Source organism: Apteryx rowi, unplaced genomic scaffold, assembly GCF_003343035.1.
Source record: "Apteryx rowi isolate R43461 unplaced genomic scaffold, aptRow1 scaffold_527, whole genome shotgun sequence".
Lineage (NCBI taxonomy): Eukaryota > Metazoa > Chordata > Aves > Apterygiformes > Apterygidae > Apteryx > Apteryx rowi.
The window spans coordinates 570949-591318 of NW_020450791.1; the positions used below are offsets into that span (position 1 = coordinate 570949).

Below are 20370 nucleotides of genomic sequence, written 5' to 3' on the forward strand. Positions count from 1 at the left end.
CAGTAAAAGACAACTGGCTTCAGCACAGCCCTGCTCTGGGTGCATCTATGCTAGGATGGCAGCAGAACAATCAAAGTTCTGTTTTGGGTCAATTCATGCAAGATCTTTTTTTCCAGTGTGCACTGAGTTACCTCTACCCATGCATCTATCATTTCTGAATATATAGCTGTCCCTGCCTGCTGTGGGATGATTCTTGACTGTCCGCATGAAATGCTTGATTTTGGATCAGAAATCTTTAACTGGGACTCTGGGAAAATTTCATGTCTCAGGTGGCATGATGAACCATTTCACTTCTTGGACCATTTTGCTCAAGCCAACAGTGTCTTGAACAAAATGGGAACAATTCTAAATTTTCTGGCTGGTTTTAGTGTCTTGGTGATTGCTGATGAGAGAGTTAAATTTGGTGGTCTTTAGAGGAGAAGCCTGAAGAAGCAACAGGTTTCAGAACACGAATCCTACAGATGATGGAGAAGAAAACATATTTTTGAATCATGTAGCATATCCCCTGAGAAAACAACAGCAAATTCTTCATAGCTTACAAAAGACTTTTGCTTGTCAATTATCCTTCAGCAGAGTGAAGAATTCTTCCATGTCATAACAGACCCCCTCTGACATGTTCTGAAGTCTTTTTAGCTCCTGTGGTAGTTGCTCATCTACAGCAATCATTTTTGTAAAATGCCTTTTAAAAAATATATATATATGGATATTGTGCATTCATAAGTAGGCTGCTTGGAGGAGAGGTATCTTAATGAAGGACTCTTGACTTTGGATTCATATAAATTTTCCTTGGAAGAACCGGGTCATACAGGAGCTGGAAGAATTCTTGGAGACTTTCCTGAGTTGTTTCTAGTAAAGATTTGTAAATTATTTTAATTGAACACCTGTCTCAAGCTTAGAGAAGAAGGAAACCTAAACAGGTAAATCATTAAATTATCATCAGTAACTACATCGTTTCCATTGTGTCTGCAGAGTTGGAGGCATTTTTTCAATGTAGAAGAGCCTGAGAGAGCCTGCAAGCCACAGGACAAAAGACAGAATGAGGGCAGCTAAGTGCAAAGCAATCAGGAAGGAATTTGGTTTAATCCACTGTAGTGTGTGTGAGAGGGAGAAAGAGAGAGACTGGGAAATGAATAACGCCTTGTTTTCCTCTCTTCACAGCTTAATGGTAGTGACTACCTTGCTTTAAGCGTCCTGATTTTTGAGAAAATGGCAGCAGGTAACTCACACATTGAGGATGAAATTAGCCATGGAAGCAATGGAGCAAAAACTAGGAGGAAAAGGGAGGAAAAAGTTATTCACAGTCTTTCAAGCAAAGCCAAGATACTTCTTAGGTGGCTAAAGGTGGGCTCAGCTGAGAGGGGCATGGTGGGGTGAAGTTAGTGGGTAGGGAAGAAGTCACAGCAACGTGTGTATGAATAACAGTAGGCTATGAAAACTGGCAATTACAGCAATCATGACAGGATAGTCCCAAGACTCAGACCTGAGTTTTTATGGTTGGGGAGTGTAAAATTAGGAGCGAGTTTTTGGCTAATGTAACTCTCTGTAGAGTTAAAACATTTTCTGATGGTCGTACACCAGCTGTGGCTACTCAGTGCTTCACTTGTCAGAGTAAGTGGCTTGAACAGCCTTCTCTGAACAGCTTTTCCATCTTCCACTTCTTCCCTGTACACCCATATAAAATTAAACACACAAATGAGGGATCATCTCTATTTTTTTTCTCTGCAACAGTGACATTCAGTTGGATTACACTCTGGTAGCTGAAGCAAAACTAGTTCAACTGATGACCTCACACAAGATTTCTATCATACTAATACTACCTCTGAATGCTCCAAAGTGGCTGGCAGATAACAAGGACAGCAGGATCTGACTATGTAAGTTAAAGTGGGGAAAATACATTAATAGGTATTTATGCCAGACTGTAAAGCATTCAAAATACTACAAGGTCACATTTTCTTTGATCACAACTTTTACTATTYCAATGTGAAATTTTTGCTTCTGCTGGAAATTCTCAAGTCATAAGAAAAAGGGAATTAGAAGGAGGATTAAGCATAAAAAGTTAAACTGCTGAGTTCTAGTTAGGAAAGAGCGACTCCTATGCCACCAGCCATGAGAGAGCAACTCAGCTCAGCAGCATCAGAGGAACCACATCATCTACAGCCCGCAAGCACTGGACTGTCATTTATGAGCAAGGCTGACCAGGACTTCACAGAGTTTTCATACGTCAGGTGTCTACCACGATCTAAAAATGTCAGTTTTGTAGTGCTCGTCTGCAACTGTGTATCAAAAAGCAATGTCAACAGCAGATTTTTAGTCCTAATAATAGTATTTGTACTAAATTTCAGCTAAATAGACAAAATCCCATGTAGTGTCTCGAAGATAAGGCCTTCAAAATTTGAGTACACTTGGACAAATGTTCTGTGCTTCACTTCAGAGGAGGTTAATAGTTTTGGTTCAAACAAACTTGAGGGGCCATTCACTTGGGTCACTTGTATAAAGCCCAGCATTCAAATTATGGCTGCCCAAACACTGTGCTTTTCACTCAGGGAGGATGTGAATGAGGGGAGAAAAGCTGGTTTTTATTATTCTAGAAATATTTTATAAACCAAGCCATGAAGACATGCTTATTTTCTCATGGAACAAGGTAAGCAAAAACCCCCAAATCATACTGATCCTGCCTGTAGACATTACTGGATTCACACTGTCAGGCAATTATTTTTGAAAGTTTTTTATTAAATGCTTTGAGAATCAGCCTGGGGTCCCAGCTGGGCACTTGATCATACAGCACAAAGCAAAGAGGCAAGTACTTTCCACAAGAACTTGATATTTAAAAGGTACTGGTTCACCTTTCTGGGAGGGCCGAGCAGAGCAATTTGTCTTACTCTGGTTTCTTTGGCGCAGAAGTCTAAACCTCACCCACCCCCTTCTCCAAATGGCAAGAATCAGGCCCTGGTTTAGATATAAAACTTATGACTATGACAAACAAAAACTGAGGCAGAAAGCAAGCTAAGCAATTGCATAGCATTTCCAGATCTTTTTTAACCCACTGTTAAAAAAGTAGGCCATGCCGGATCTGTCACACATCCCCATGACATTGGCCCGGGTACTGTCTCTGCCTTGTGGCTGTTGCATCCTTTTATCACTGTAAATTAAATTTCCGCTGTTTAGGACTCCACCTCTGCTTTCTCAGGCACTCTGAGAAGCATATTGTTTCTGAGCAGGAAATGTATCTTGAGGATGAATGTTTTGACCTTTCTTTCTACTTCTTCAGGCAACCAGAGAGATTATAAAGTAATTCCTCCGCTCAAGTGCATCCATCCACCAAGTCTACGTGTTTCTTTCAATATGATATGTCACAAGGTGACCAATAGCCTGCCTCAAGTAATCAGAGCACTGCATGCCTGCCAGAGGTAAGGGAGAGGAATCCATTTTGCCCTTTAAGTCTTTAATTCATGCAAAGACAGCTAAAGGAGGAGACGATTTTTTACTAGTTTTCCTCAATTTTGATTACACAGTCAAAGACTGATTTAGGAAATGTGAGCCATTAAAAAAGAATAAACAGCAAAATGCTGTAGAGATGTTGAAGTCAGTGCGTAATTTTTTCTGAATAGTAATTAATTATATGTACAAACCACTATAAAATGTTAATCCTTCTGGTGTCTTTGGTGCCAGGATTGAGATGAAAAAAAACAGTCAAATGATAGCTGTGCTGAAATAACAATCTATTATTATAATACTGTTGTTATTACTTTTCAATTTAGTATTTACAGTTTAAAGCCTATACTAAATATGCTAAATGTGCTGTGCATATAGTCTGTAGTCTGTTTGTCTATGTATAAGTTGTTATAAAAGAAAAAGTTCACTTGCAATTGAAATGAACATGCAAAGTCACCATGGCAGAGAGGACTTTTACTCTTTGAATCCAGAATTGTCAAGAGGATAGTCAAGGAAAGGAAGGTGCATATCAAAGGAAAATATCTATTTCCAAAGAGGTAAGGCAGTCCATTCCTGATGTTGATATAAGCATATTGCACAGAGTTTTTCACTCTAGCTATATGTATCTGTGGCATTTGTTTCAATGTGATCTGTTACTTTTATTGGCGTTTTATCTTAACCTGACTTCAAGGTAACTGGCTAGCGCTCTCATCCCTCATCCATGGGTGCAGTGAATCTGAAGCCATACTACTGGAAACCTTCACAAATACTTGATTCTCTAGCATGTTATCCCAACGCAGCCAAAAGGGAATGGCATTTTCTACCACAGAAGCCATACAGGCCATTCGGAGAGTTGGAGCTACACAGTGCCTTTCAGATATGCTGTAGAGTATTGAGAAAGCCTTTCTGGTATGCCTGGGTGCTGAGGGGGCTGATGGTACTGTAGTGTTTGGCTGCAGGTGCCTCATCTGCAGGACAAATGCAGAGAGTGTGATCAGAGGCTATCCTGAGGAACGTGCATGCTCATCCTCCCTCGACCCAGCTTGCCCAGAATGCCAGCTCTCCTTGGAGAGATGTAACCAAGGCCTCCAGGTTAAATATGGACAGAAAACGTGGGAGTGTCCAGAAGGAGGCCTTTTGGAGCCATGGCACAAAGAATGGTTGCAGATTGGGGACAGAGTAAGAAAAGCATGGAGGGGGATCACTTCACTTTCAGTTGTTGATTGCCAGATTGTGCTGGGCTTAGTGCTAAAGGCTGTGAGTCTGTAGGAACTGCACAAGCAACTGCTGATGAAGGATACTTCCCTTCATTGTTCCATGTATCTATCATCCTGTCTTTGGAGCACAGGAAAAACCGTCCTCCATCTTCAGTGGTAACCACTGGTGGTAATTTTAGATCATCTTCATACCCCAATGTGCAGACATGCATCTCACTGAGAGCTGAAGATGTCAGCAGTGCTTTCATTTTTCCTCTTAGGATTTATTCTAAGTTATTTTTGGATATCTTGTATAACTGATCTCTTAAGCCCTCTTAAGTTTAATTTTAGACTTGGCAGAGTTTATCCTGCTGTGCTGCCCTTTTCAGATGCATCTCTTCCTCATACCCAAGCTCCTGGAGAGCCTTCAGAGAATACGAAAAGGCTGGCAACTATGCTGTAGGTTATGGATTTAACAAGAACAGTGTCTAAGATTCCTCACCTTGATAGTCTTGCCCTCACCCAGTTGCAGCAGTGATTCTGAGAGAGGAGAAAGCCAAGGACTGGTCTCTTCTATACGTAACCCATTTACCCAGAAAGAGGAGGTGTGACCTGGCTTGAATGCCCTATGCTTCCCTGCAGGAGCACTGGCCATGTAAGGCGCATCTGAGGCTCTCTGGAGCTCAGGGGTGTCAGGGAGTTGCTGAGGAGAGAGGAGTGTCTGAGCAGCTAGGCACGGACCAGAGTCCATCGTACGAACTTCCCCTTGCAACCAATTTCTTCCATGGCTTCCCAAGGGTGAGGTGGAAACATGTCACCTATGCAAGCCCTGGCAAATGCATTCTCTTGTAACCATTCCTGCTGTGCACAGGCTCAATCATGTTGCAGCTGGATTTCCTGAGAAGGGGCTATGGATCACAGGGGCTGTGGGTCTTGGCGGTCTGGGTCCAGCAACAGGAGGTGTGTGTGTGTGCGTGTGCGTGTGTGTGTGTGTTCCTCTAGAGAACTTCAGTCCTCTGTGTGTGTATGCGTAATCCATTAGGGAACTTCAAGCTGGACCAGCCAGAGAGTAGGAGGAAACCCACATCTGGAAAGATCCAAAATCTGAGCTGATTGCTGGGTAAGGGACCTGCAGTCTGGACCTGGATATTAAACAGACTTAGAGCTCATGATAAATTCGAGGGATCCATGAATGCAATGTGCTTGTGCATCTGCAGAGGGAAAGGGTGTGCATGTTTGACTAGCGAGCTTCAAACCTGCTCAGCCGGAGGGGAGGAACAGGAGTGAGCAGCGTTCCTGCTGACGTGAGTGCTGTTGGTGTTTCTGCTGTGATGGTAAAGGCACAGCTCCGCCTGGGTCGGTCTGTGTGGCCGGCTGCATTAGCATCACGTGTGAGTGTGTGTGTGTGCGCGTGTGTCTCCATATCATAAATACGTGCTCGGCTGAACCTGCAGAGGGGAACAGCAGCAACCTGGCTGGGGAGAAGAAATCCTCTGGGTCTTAAAGTCCTCCGGGCTGAGTTCCTGTTCCCAGGAGAATGCACAGCATTTTCTCAGACAGGCTCATTGAGACTTTTTCCCATTTCATAGCTCTGCAGCTGCACAAGCCCCCACAACACTGCAAGTCAAATGTGTTCCAGCTCCTGAGGTGTTTCTACTGCAAAAGGCTGGCTTTGGGCTTTTGTGTGTTCTTATGAAAAAGTGTGCTGGAAAAACTGGATCTAATTAGTGCAAGTGTCAGACCCAGGGGATGAGTGAGAAGCTGTTTGGCATAGGGAGATGACCCCTCTGCCTCTCTCACAGCATGAGGGCCATACTTTTTCCATAGTGCTTCTCCCTCTGCTGCTTACAGTGTGGTGGGATGTTCTGACCTTTCAGCCCTTCCCAGCCTGTGGCACCTACTTGCCATGAAAATTGTCTCATGCCTGAAAAATCAAATCATTTTAGGAAAAAGGAGAAGGCTGTGTGAACTGAACTGAACTGGTAAGGACAGAGGATGCTGCAGGGATGGGAAAGAGGCATTGCAAGACAGTCGTGCAAGTGTCCTGTCACCTCAAGTGTATCAGTGCAAGTACCACTGAGCCCCCCTGCACAGAAACAAGGCTGCAGAGCAGCACTGGCAGGCCAGTCCCCCAGACACCTCCCTATTCCTAGTGCATGCAGGTAGTGGGGCTGCTGTCTTACCTTCTCCACTGAAGAGACCTACTTCAAAGTCAGCCACACTCTGAAGCTGAGCTGCTCCTGCCTCTGTGGTAGAGGCAAATGCTTGTTCCTCTTACCTTCTGCAAACAGAGTTCAGACACCTGTACCTTCCTAGCCTGATCAGTGATTTGAAAGGAAAAGCTAAGAAAGAGAAATGGCTGTTCCACATCCCCCAGATTGAATCCTGCCATAAAGCTAAGCAAGACAGACTCATACAGCTGTCAGGACTACACAGTATATTGGTGCCAGGGCTGTGAGCTACTGCTGCCCTTGTGCTGTGCACACCGTATCATTGCCACGACGGAACTGCGCTGCGACAGATCAGATGCGCCTTCCAAAGTGGACGTGGGGTGACATCCTTCCAGGAGCTTATGGAAGTGGTAGACTCTTGAGAGCAATTGCAGAGCTGTATAAGGACAGCTGGAAAGGCAGGTCTAAATGGGCACAGGTTGGGTCTAAACTATAGCACCCAGATGTTATTCAAAGTTCATAACACGGCTGTTGTGATAGCAAGGACCAGAAACTGATGTCCTGAGTCATGCTTATTGGCCTATGTTCCTAAATTAATTCCTCTTTGAGCTAGTGATAAAAGTCTTATTAATAACCAGAGCACCAAAGAAAAGCAGTTCTGAAATATCCAAGTTTTCATGTCTCCCATCTAAACTATTTCAAAATATTCTAGTTAAATAATTTGACTTGGGAGAAATGTGGTAGTTCTGATTAGAAGGAGGTTTTCCGTTATAACTGTGCTTTTCATCTTGGAAAAAAAAAAAAAAAGAAAAAGCTGTCTGTATTCACTTACCCTGCATAAAATTTCACGAGTTCAAAAGTACAGTTTTGAAGGAAAATTAAATGTTTAAATTTCATTTAAACAGCATTTCCTTTTAGTGACACACTAGCGCCCAGCCTACGAAAGACAAGGTCCCCTTTTTTCCCAGTAGGCCCTAACAAGTCTTTATCTCTCCTATTGTATCTAGAGCCATGTGACTTTGATGAGGTTCCCACAGCATCTACTGAGAGTAAAATCATTGTATTTGTCTAAAAAAAGATATAACCCTCCAGGGATCCCAGTCTAGGAAAGAGGATGAGGACTGCAACACAACTTCAGTGAAATAAAGTACTACATTTGGGGAAATGCAGGTTAATGAGCTAATTCAAACTGAGTTGTATCAGGTTAATTAAGAAATAAAATATTCCACTTTTGATTAAACTGATCCCAGATGGAGGATTTAATTGAAATTTTTTCTAATGAAAAATCAAATCTTAATCAAATCTGAATGGTCAATTGGATAATGTTGATTTTGCTGGAACAATATTGTCCTCTGGAAAATAAGCCACTTGTTTCAGAATGACATTAAATTTTGTCTTGAGCTATGAAAACAGTTGTTTTCTCTCTCTCTCTCTAACAGCTGTCATTCATACCTGTTGCCTGTCAGCATTTCTCTTGCTTCCAAGTAACATGAGAATTTGCTCTGTTTGTTCAGCCTCTGCTGAAACAACTCACAATGTTTTTCCTTTTTGGGGCTGTTTTTAAGTCTGAATATTATAATATTTCTTGCTCTCTGTAGACTCAACCTCTTTAAACTTTCTGCTTCTTAAAGTGAAAGAGCACTTCCTTAAGCTTTCCACTTTCTCCTTCCGGGCATGCGTTTCTCCTCGCTTCGCATATTCACAAAGCAACCACCTTGGTAATAATCATGTTAGAGAGGTAAAGTCTGTATGTTTTGCAGACTCTGGCATTTCCTCTTTGCTTCGCTGGAGCACTCGTTAGCTGTGCCGGGGGCACCGGGTGCAGGCAGAGCAGGGAACATGCCGGCGCGTTTGTGCTAACTCACACCATGTGCCATGGCAACTGTGTTTTCTGCACTGAAACTCTCCCTGTTGCGAGAATCTTTCACAGTGTCTGAAAGCAAACTCCTCCACAGTCTGTTCTCAAATCATGTCTAATTCAAACACGTCCAAGTCACAAGACTCATCTGATTATCTTAGTTAGACCTGATGGATTGAGTGGCCATTTGCATATATACATCTATTGTTTCCTGGAAAATAGTTCTGATTATTGAATGAATGGGAGGATCAGGGAAACAATGGTGCAGAGAGAGGCTTTCAGTGATGCTGGTGTCAAATTAGACCTGACTTTATAATCAGGAAAATATGAAATAAGACAAGCAGTTCTGAGTTACTTTAAACGTTTCACACCGTGGCATGGGGAGGTGGGAGTTGTTACCTGTTCATCCCTCAGGTGACCCATCTGCCATACTGTGCTCAGCTCTGCGATAAGAGACGCTGCACCTTGCTTTGAGTCTCACTAGCTGTAGGAAACTCATCTCTTTCCAGTTGTCGTTCCAGACAGTTAATGGGAGAGTGGAGGTGGCTCTCCAGCTCACTGGCTCTGCAGGGAACTCAGGACTAAGGATTGCCCATTTCATCCATTCATGCAGTCCCCATTTGCAGACAGTCATGACACAGTACTCTAAAGGCAGAGTGAAGGTGGAATAGGTGGGGTGATTTTGTTAATGGAACTGCACCAAAATAAACTAGCTATCAGGGGGTTCAGTATGTGTGGGACTATATGCCATGGATGGTCTCCCAGGAAGCTGGTAAAAGACTCAAAATTATGCTTTTCATAGAACATATAGCTGATATATACCTCACTGTATGATATAATGACTTATACCTTCCACGATCTCTCATGTGACTGCATTAGCAGTTCCATTGAGGTTGGTGATTAACAAAGACCAAAGAAGTAAGTAACTGATAAGAGCCTCAAGTCCTGGCTGTAGGAGAAGCCATGTGGTTCAAGATCTCCCCCGCTTTCTAACTGATTAGGATCTGTGTGGAGTCTCTTTTAACCATGCCAAGGCTTTTCCTCAGAGGGTGTCCAACCCGAGCATTTGCATTGGATCTGTGCCATAGCTCCAGCAATATGTAACAGGGCAGGGAGAGATGAAAGTCACTGAGAGCAGAGAAGGTATCTCCATTTCACAGATGGGTTTACTCCAGAAAAGAAAAAAAACCCAGCTTTTAAAGCCAATGTGTGCCAGAGATGGGGAGGAAGGCAGATTCAGGACAGAGCATTACTCTGATGGCATGGCATGTTGCTGTGAGCATGAATCCTGAGGTTACAGCTTCAAACATATCCAAGGGAGTGTAGGTAAGAGCTAAGGCAATCGCTGGAGGGGTAAGGACCTTGAATGCTAGAACCTGGAGTGCATCAACCTGTATATTTTCCTTACAGTTAACACTACAACACTATTTCTTTTCTGGCTTGCCCATCTATTTACCCTCTGTTCTTAGCTGTTGTGTTTCAGGGTCCCTGCTCCAAAATGAACTTCAGAAACTTCTCCCAGCTTCCTTACTCAAAGGTGCTCTGTTGCTTTTTGGGCGGAGGTGTCCAGTTTTACCAGGCAAGCTTATCTAACCCTGAGTACAGAAGCTAAGACAACCTTGACCTTCCAGCCACAGTCTTTGAAAGGAAAATAACAAGACAGACTGTATGACACTCACACACAGCCCACTGCAAATGAATATCCAGTAGTTGAGATCAAGTGAAGAAAATGTGCTTGCATTTCCTTTCTTACACCTTATTTCCAAGCTCAAACCTAAGACCTTTGCAACAAAGTCTCACTTAATAGTTTTTGTCTGGTCAGGTGAAACAAAGTGAAATCAGGCTAAAAGACAGTACAATGTGTTTCTTGGTCTCTCCAGACTTGGTGAGTCTAGAAATGGTGGAGTGACCATGCTTCCCAAGCAACTTCTCACATTGTAAGCATGGTGTATATCCTTCCCCTCCCCCCCCAAATACAGCCAAATGCAAGGTGGGATACATTAAAGTTAATTTTGTTCGACTGTGACTATTGTACAGGCCAATTCATGTCATTCTATAGTAATAACATTCACTTCTCGCTGTTTACTGCCTTCTGTAGTCCTCGTATCATTTGCAAGCTAGATCAGAAAAGATGTATATTATCATTTAAATTACCAACAGTGATAATATTACACCAAAATGTGATTCACAGAGTGTTCTGCTAGAAGCAGCCTTATTCCCTGATTAATCCCCATTTTGAGATCTCTCAATAAGCCAGTTTTTAATTAACCTAATGTAAATTCTGTTAATTCCATATGAGGGAATTTTTAAAATCAGGATGTAGTATGGTGTTAAGTTAAATACCATGGGGATACTATGACAATTGACATTCCATCCCCTATTTATTACTATAGACCTGAATGTATTTGCTCTAACTGGCATGAGAATTTGTATTTCTTTGAAATATAGGAACTGTGTGCTAGCCTTCAGCTTCTTTGAAGTTTATTCAGTTAGCAAGAGACTAGGAGAGCTCCTCAGACACCTCCTTTAAGACTACTGGGTGTAAATGGTGAGGATGGAAACATCCAAACAGAAAGTAACACAGTTTTTGCCCATGACATGCACAAAGTGACTTATCAAAATAAGGAGCAGATCATTGCCTAGTCCCACGCTTCTTTACCTGTCTGTTATGGGCACCAGCCTTCAGAGATTTTGGATCCACATTTTTATATGATAGATGCTCATACAGCTATTCTATCTAGCAGGATCAGGAGGACCTCTGATCCACGAATTGCAGTGCACCACAGGCACAGACTATCTTGAACATCCTAGAAAGACCTGAAGGTCTGTAATTAAGCAGCTACCACCACAGAAGCCACAGCTGTCATGTACCACAGGAAGAGAACAAGAGTGACCGTGAGGATGACTAACAGATCTAAGAACTCTTATAATTAGCTTATATTCCTATGGTGAGGACTATCTTATCCTATAAGCAAAAGCCAAGAATTTGTTAAGAGGAGTTCACAGGTGCTTTTCTGAAATGGACCTTTTCCCATGTTACAAAGAAAGGCAAAAATCCATTACCATCCCTGTTATCTAGCCTGGGGGAGATTTCTTTTCTGATCCCAAATTAGATCATCAGCTTAATGTTCAGTGCATGAGCAGACATACCAATTAGATACTGAGAAGCCGTAATAATGCTAACAGCAGCAAAGCATCCTCCTTACATACTGTCTCCAGCTGTAGCCAATTTCTGATGCTTTAAGAGAAGGCATAAAACCCTCCAGAAGACATGATGTGCATCAAGCAGGCAACTAATTCTTTTCTGGCTCCCACCAGCAACCAGTAGAAACCCTGAAGCATAGATACAATATAATATGATATAAACACAGTGTGAACAAAGGCAGTCAAATGAAGACTGCTCCTTTCAGACCTCGTTAAGATACCAACAAATCAGATATGCAGGACTCACTCCAAATGCCAGGACTCACTTCCTCATGCCAGAATCATTCCTCTTTCCTCATACAGTTCCTTTACAAAGTATCGGTTTCAGCCCATTCATTTTCTTTGCTCACATTGCCCTCTGTGGAGGTCAGATCTAGAGTCACTTCCTGGGAACCCTTCTGTGGATTTTCACTTTTTTTCTTAATGGCAAATTAAATTTTTTGATCCTGAATGTCTGCTTTTTACTTAAATCATCATATTCTTTTCTTGATGTTTATCCTGAAATATATATATATATATATATATAAGGTACCATGATATCCCCTCTTGATCTTCAATTTCTTAGATGAAATAAGACCCATTCTTCTTTTGTTTTCTTGAAGGAGATTCTCTTTTCCTTAAACTACCTTGGAAATCCCACTCTGCATCTATTTCCTACCCCCCCTTTCTTTTTTTTACCATAACTGTGCATGATGGTGTTAACAAGGTGCACTGGTGTTACCCGTGTCTTTCATAATGATGTGGATTCTTCCCTAGAATAACACCTTTCCTTTATATAGCAGCACTTTGGCAGCTCACAGTCACCCCAAAGAGTGGCCCACAGCTTGTTTCTTTTTTTGTTGCCTACAATTGATAAGTTCCTGTGATCTCACAGAATTTTATGCCTTAGCATTTGGTGCTTTTAAATTTCATTTGATTCTAATTATTTGAATATTATTCTTACTAATCAGACCATCTCACCTTTTTAGGTATGCAGAGACACCTCTTCTCAGTAAAGCTGATATTCCCAAACTTTGTGTCACAGCATATGTAATGAGTGCATTGAGGATAGGATTGCTGTCTCCAAATTAAGACTTCTGTGTTGGAAATTTCAGCTTCTTGGCCAGATTCCTCTTCTGGCCAATAAAGAGGGCAAGTAATTCCAGGGTCCAGTAATATGACATCAGGAGGAACTTAGTCTCCTGCAAAAGTACTCATTACTCTTCACTGATTGTAATGATAATGTTGATCAGTTTAGGCACAGACATCTACATTTGCTAATGTCCACAGGTTTGTTGTGGGATTCACCTTTCCTTCTTTTTCCAAATTAGATGAAATTAGTTGCATCCCTAGTTCCTTTTCCTAGATCACTAATCACATAGTGATAACAGAATCAGGCCCAAGACCAACTTTGAGGATCACCAAAACTAATCTATCCCCATTGTGATGCTTTCATTTTTCATATTATTTACCACAACCTCCTTGTTAGCCTGTTCTGTAATAATTTATTTATCCCCATCATAATAATATATGGTAAAAAGGTATAATAATATAAGGTAAAAAAGCAGATTCAGACATAAGGTCTACCTACTTCGGTATCTTTTTTCTAACATCATCAAATAACAGATATTTAGGGAAGAACAAAAGAACAGGGTGAATATGGAGTGATTCTGCTCCTGATATACTCTCCTCTTGATATACACAAGTACTTTGGGGAACTTCCTGATCAGCAGTTGCATCCAAATCATTGTGTTAATAACACCAATACATATTTCCTCCCTGTACCAGGTAATCCCTAATTTTGGCCTTCACAACATTTCATGGCAGGGAGCTGCACAGAAAAGAGTATTCCTTTGTCTATTATGCCCTCCTGTTCTTAGATGATGGAAGTCGTGAACTGTATTTCTTGCCTGATCTCTGTCATTCGCTATCAGTCCCCATCAGTGTCATAGTTCTCTGTCTGTTGTGTCTCAGTCTTCTTTCCAGTCTGAAGAGGCTCAGGCTATTTAGCATCTCCTGATGTGGAAGTATGTCTGTATCTATCACCACATTGTTATGGTTCTCTCTGTTGTCTGTAGTTCTTCTGTAAAAAATTTTCAGCGGGATACTCCATCAAATGCTTTACATAAATCCAGGGAGACTGGGTCTAATGCATTACCCTTGTCTAAGAAACTATTCATCTTGTTAAAAGATCTACCTTTGATAAAACCCTACCTTTGATAAAACCCATTTGTTGCTCTGTACTGACTGCTTTCCCTGAAATCTGTCCTAAGGTTGCTGGGTCAAGTGGCCTGTATCTTTTTTTTTCCCAGTCTTCTTTGAATATAGCAATGTACAGATTCATTACAGATCCTTGCTACTAAAGTTGCATTTTCATGTGCCAATTATTTCAACAGTCTCAGGTGGAGATTATCCAGGCCCCCTGGGTTCAGTTCCTCTATCACAGGAAATTGTATCTTTAACATAGAGTTCTACCTCCTCAATTTCTTTTACCCACCCTTTCCTTCCTAAACAATTTATAACTAGCAATTTTTACATTCCAGTCATGCAGATAGACCCGCCAGGTTTCAGTCATGCCAATTATATTACATTTCTCATAATCCAGCAAGAATTCCCTATTCCTCTTGCTTTTTAATTACATGCTCACAAGGTGCTCTTCCTCTGTCCCTCTCTCCGGACTGCTGCCTGCAGTGAATCACATATGCTCATTATCACATGGTGGGGTGGGGGGAAGAAGAGTGATGCAGTACTGCTCTGCATCTGTAAAAGCGTATGTCAAGTTCTTGTTTTCATATGTTACAGATTTATCCATTTCTGTAAGACGCACCTCTTGGTCTCTGGCTCCTACTGCAAGTGAGCATTTAATATCCATATTTATGCCCCCTTTGATGCCTCCTTGCATATCATGTAAATTCCACTCTACCATTTACTCTTTAAAGAGTGCTAAGGAATATATAATAAAGAGAATACAAAAAGTTACAGCCCCCTTGCCCTCAAAACACGATTCCAAGTAAATGAAACAAGCCTAGGTATACCCATTCTGGATCTCACTATCTTCTTAAATGTGGAGCATGGTGAGCAGTATGGGAGCATGGTGAGCAGTGTGAATCATTGAAGGGGACAGTACGGTTAAATGGCACCTGGACAACCGTTTTTCTTATACTGTTTTTCCCTCTGAATGTGGAAGTTATTACTGAGATTGTTTTTTCATTAGGAATTAAAACAAGCTATGAGTTAGTGTTAGTGTGCTTCTCTATTGAAAAATCAAAGTAAACACTCTCATGAGCAAAATCGGCTAACATACTGTTATCCCTTCCCAACTCTCAAACTCCTCTATTTGCATACACCATTTTATACCCACCTTAGCTACTTCATGCGTTAATTTTCTCATGTCATGTATGTTTATGCGTCACAAGATATACAATATCTACTTTACTATCAGCTCACTTCCCAACCTGCTGCTATTAGCACATCACTTGTCTGGTGTCCTATGTCCAGTACTGACACAACACAGACCTAGTCTGCAGGTTGCAAGTGAGACATGCACTAGCAGCCATACTCAAAAAGAAATGAGATGATAGAGATCTCAGCTAGGAGGTGCCAGGCCATAGCCAAGGAATTCACGACCTGGAACAAGGCACCACGTGTCCTGTTCCGTGAATGGGACTTGTGACCAGCAGAGCTACAGAGCTCATAGGGTATGCTTTAGCTTTATCCCCTTCTGGAGACTAGACTTCTCTCATTGCTCTTAGGCTCCATCCATGTGGGATCCAAAACACTGAACCTGCTCTGAAAGGGAGAGCCTTTATCTTCTTTTTACTAGACTGGGATTCAACATTCTTTTGAGTCGAGGATTATGGTTTTTGGCTAAATAGTTATAGGGCTCACCCACTGATGGAATATATACGCTCAAGTCCCTCTTTTCCCAGAGGGGATTCACAATTATACTTCACAGGGGCCAAATATTTTTCATATTCTTTACCAGTCTTAGACTTATTGGATAAAAATAAATTTTAGATTCACCAAATAACCACAGCAGCACCTCCCCCTCATTCAATTTCTGTTAGAGATGTCTCAGTGATACCTAGAAACCCTCAACAAGATGAAGGCCCATTTTGCTGGTCTCTGTACAGAAAATGTATGGCATGATTATTACACCTCTACATCCAGAATCTAAATGGGCATTTCAGATAAGCAGTGGGAGGTGAAGACACTCAGAAATGTTTTTTTCATTGCATTATAAATGGCATTTTAAGGTGGGGCAGAGGCCCAACCTCTCCAGCTGGTTGGAAGTCTGGAAATCCTGTCCTCCTTTGCTGTAGGACTGCGGTCCTCCTGTTGCTGTTGGGACTGGTCCTGCTGCCTCTGCACTTCAAGTTCTGCTATTCTTCAGCTCATCCAGTGCAAACCAGAGAGCTCTCGACAGTGCCCTCAACCATAGGGAGAGGAAAATCAAAAGCCTGGTGGCTAGACAAAGAACGTGGCTCACAGCTGGGAAGGTTGAGAGTCCCTGGAGAGCTTTGTCAGCACCACAGGAACACAGAGTGTTACTGGCATTGCAGGTGAGATTCATATTGCCTATCTTCAGTCATCTGTGGTGAGGAATCAGGGACAGAGCACAAGCTGTAGGAATGGTGCTGACCGTAGACTGTGGCTGTATGTGCTGGGACAGAGCTGTGAGGCTACAGAGCAGTTACTGAAAGGATGAAGCAACTGGCTGGATGCAGGTTGTTGACATCAGATGTGGGTTAAAAGAAGAGTGTTTTGGCACGTGTGGACTGTTTAGAACAGTGCTTTGTGTATGGGATATGTGGTATCGACACGCAGGGTAAGCAGGCTCCAAGACATGGGAGCACAGTGTTAGCAGCATAGCAAGTTCATGGGACCTATTAAGAATAACACTTAGGCTGCATACAACAAGTGGGTGACAGTGTGATTGGTACATGGATTGTGTGACTGTCTTGGATGTATTACTGAGAGCATGGTGAGCTGAGGAAGGGTGTTCTGATGATGTTGAGCCTCTATGGAGTGAGTGACTGATAGCATTGTAGACACAAGGAGCATTTAATGACGGTATTGAGGCTAAACTTCCTATGCTGTGGCCTTTTTCAGTATGCTGTTGATAAAGCTGCAAGAAAGGTGCTGTCAACCTTGTGGACTGCACTTATGCTTGTGTTTTGGTTAACACACTACTGTCTGTGTGCTGTGTGTGGTTAGTGGTGTTTTCTTGACATGCCCATGGCACCCTAGGGTGTTTATTAACAAAATAGGCACTATGCAACTTGTGATACACGTTGGTGGACAACAAGTGTGCTGTGGACAGCACAGTGGGCCTCTGGGATTGATTACTGTTGTGTGGAGCACTGGGGTTGTATGTATAGCAGGATAGCTGTTGGACTGGGGCTGGCTGGTGGCTTGCTGCCCCGCACCTCAGATAGAGCAATCACCAGCCAGGCTGCAAAAGACCATGACAACATACTGACAATCTGGCATTACAAACCAGTAAGTTCAGATGAAGACCTTTCATGGCCATTTTATGTTGATGTTTTGGGGACAAAATTAGGTCTGTGTTTGTTATATCATTCTTGTCCTTATCAGAGAATATATGATAAATCCTGAGCAAGGCAGCAGTCTGTCTAAGCCAGTACGTCCCTGTCTGGATTCTGTCTAATGGCTGGTCACTCCTGGCTGGCTGATTGAACAGGTCCTTTCACCAAGTTAGTGTTTTAAATAAGAGCAGGCACACATGGCTGCTGTGGTGCCGTGCTGGAGGGGAGAAACAGCCCTCTTTCTCCTGCTTTCACCATAACTTTCTAGATCTGGCTTTCAGCTGTCCCCTCAAATCACTCACTACAGCAGTGCTTGGTTTACCTAGCACAGATTAAATCAGTATATTTTTCTTCTCCCACAGATACTTCAGAGTTCAGACTGGGCTAGTCACACAAAGTATCCTAGACATAAGCTTGGCTTGGAAAGCTTGCAGTGTCTGCCAGAAACTTGGGTATGCTTGGATCCCTATCCCAGATAAGGCTCTCAAAAAGTGCAAGAATCCTAAGCTGGTCTTTTAGGCCACTGTGGCCTAAGCTTGTTTCCAAATCAGTAAGACAAATGATTTTTTTTCTAAATTTTTCTTTTTAACATCAAGAGGGTTGCTTTGCTGCAGTCATTTCTGCATGGGGCTATTTATTGACAGTCCCAAGCTTGGAGTTCATGAACATTTCTGTTCATACATTAAACTGAGCTTTAATGACCACCTAATTCTTGAAGCACTATCCCCCAAAGTGCCCATGAGGGAGATACACAGCACCTTGGGATGAAAGGGACTGTGAGCTGCTAGTCAAGTTTGCCCCACTTTACAGTACATTTTTATAGAGCAGTTTTATCAGAATCCCATAAATTTCCCTTTATCAGAACCAAGAAGCCTGCTGCAGAGACAGAAGTTATGCTACCTTCACCAGACCGGCAAGTCCTTTTCAATGCTGTTTTGGGCAATAATTTTGCCCAGGGCAATACAGGCCTTTGTTGTTTCCTGATATACTGTCCTCAGAGACACAACCCATAGGATGATTCCTCTCTCCCAATATTGGTGAAGGACCAACTCCCCTACCTACTCCTTGAACGATGGCAAGTTAACATGGAAACAGCATAGCACTGGCTGTCCCTGTCACCAAGAACCAGCACTCCACCAGCCATCAGTGTCCCTGTCATACTGTGTCACATCTGTAAACTTCGTTTTCCAGTCACATAATCTAGAAAAAAGCTCTTTCAAAGCAGAGTTTGGACACTAGTTACCAGACAGCTCCGGGAGTAGGGACTGTCAGTGTGCATCTGTCGAGCCTTAAACCAGTCCCAGCCCTGATACCTTCCATCCTCCAGTGGTTTATTTGTTGGTGAGTGCCAGGATACAGTGATGCACTGATAAGCTGGAGAGATGTCTTCTCTAGTGGTTCTCAGCAAGTAAACGGACGAGCAGGGAACAAAAATGAGCTTTCTTGTGCTCAGTCCTGCCCTTTTAACTGCCATTTCTCTACTCTACTTCAGTAAACAGCATCTAGCCACAAGGAGGAATTTGTGGGTGGTCATTTCCTTAAGGGATACTAGAAAAGAGGAGGTCTGGGCTACAGACTGTGAACTTTACGCTTTCTCTGTTAGTCAGACCACTGTGCTTTGTGTTATTTAGGGGGCAATTATAATTAGCTTGGGTCACTATTAGAACCTCCATAAAAACTAACAGCCCCTGTCTTTTGTGTGCTCCATGGAGCAGCTCCCCAAAGAGAAGCACTGACCAGTCTCTGGCTGCAGTGCCAGTGAGGGGTAGCCCATATTGCTTAGCAGAGGTTCAGCTGGATCCAGAGCACAGACCCCGCATCAGCCAGCAGGTAAACAAGCAGATCTTTGCTCTTGTTGGAAACAGGTTGCTTTTGCACAAAGAATTGCTAAAATTCTACCTCTCTCTGCAGGGTGAATCTGCTTTACGATACAGCACAGGGCAGCTTGCCTGTGTGTTTATTACAATAAGCCAAACAGAAAGCAATGCAAGCTGGAAGGAAGTTGTTTTATACTTACCGGCAGCATTGATATTTTCCTCACAGGAGTACCAGATTCCAGTGTGAAAATACCTGAAAAGGAAGCGGTCATCTCCCGTCTCCCAGCTGTAGTGAACCACGTTCTGGTTGGTCTCGTTGGCAGTCTCATTCCCGCTGTAGTTGAGGCAGTTTGTCTTCTTCTCTTTCCCACAGCTCGGCTTGGGGACCCTCTGTGTGCCCTCACACCAGTGGGTTGTGATAAAAGCTGTTGTAGAGAAGAGGAGAGCCATCAGATTCAGACTCACTGCTAGCAGGGCTCTGCATCTTCGATTTGTCTTCATGGTAAATCCGCCCTCCCTCCCCCTCCTGCTGAGAGAAGAAGTCAAAGGGGTTTTGTGTTTTGTTTTTTTTTTTTTTATTGGGGGGGTGGAGTTCAAAGCCTCTCACGATTCAGAATCCAGTTTTCCAGGGAGCAAAACTCTCAGCTTCTTCCAATCTGCTGTTGTAGCGGCGAAGGAAATGCTGCAGCCAGACTCCCATTCTTCTCTTCACTTGAAATCCTGCCTTTGTATGTTAAAGGAGCAGCTGCAGGCTCGGGAGCGCAGCCATCCTCTCGCAGTCGGTGTGCTTCAGAGCGCTGAAAGGCTCACAGAGGGTCTGTCTCGCAAAGAGCACCGAGAGCAAGTGAACATCTGCTCGGGTATCGCACATGATCCCAAGGGGCTCTGCAGCTTCCTCCACCGGGAGACACCTGCAGGCTGCAGGACTCACTGTCCTCCGCTCCCAGTGCGACGAGGCGGGAGAAGCCCGGCAGGAGCCAGGCAGCAGGGACGGCCGCCGCTCTCTACCACGGTCCTTGGCGGACCTTGGGGGCCACTGCATCACTCTGACAGCTGACTCTCGCTGGGGGGGAGGCGTCACATCTTAGTCTCCAGAAGAATCATTATTCGTCCCTGTGAAATGCACTTTTTTATACCAGAGGGTAGACATTTGTCCATAAAAAG

At 43.1% G+C, this 20370-nt stretch overlaps 1 protein-coding gene across 1 annotated transcript in view; it reads right to left on the minus strand.

Moving 5' to 3' along the window:
- Nucleotides 1–19707, minus strand: part of GSG1L (GSG1 like) — a 54223-nt gene extending 34516 nt beyond the window's left edge. Inside the window, exon 1 of the mRNA XM_026080617.1 lies at nucleotides 19407–19707. Coding sequence (XP_025936402.1) covers nucleotides 19407–19707 — 301 coding nt within the window. The remainder of the gene's footprint in view (nucleotides 1–19406) is intronic.
- Between the last annotated feature and the right edge of the window lie 663 nt (nucleotides 19708–20370).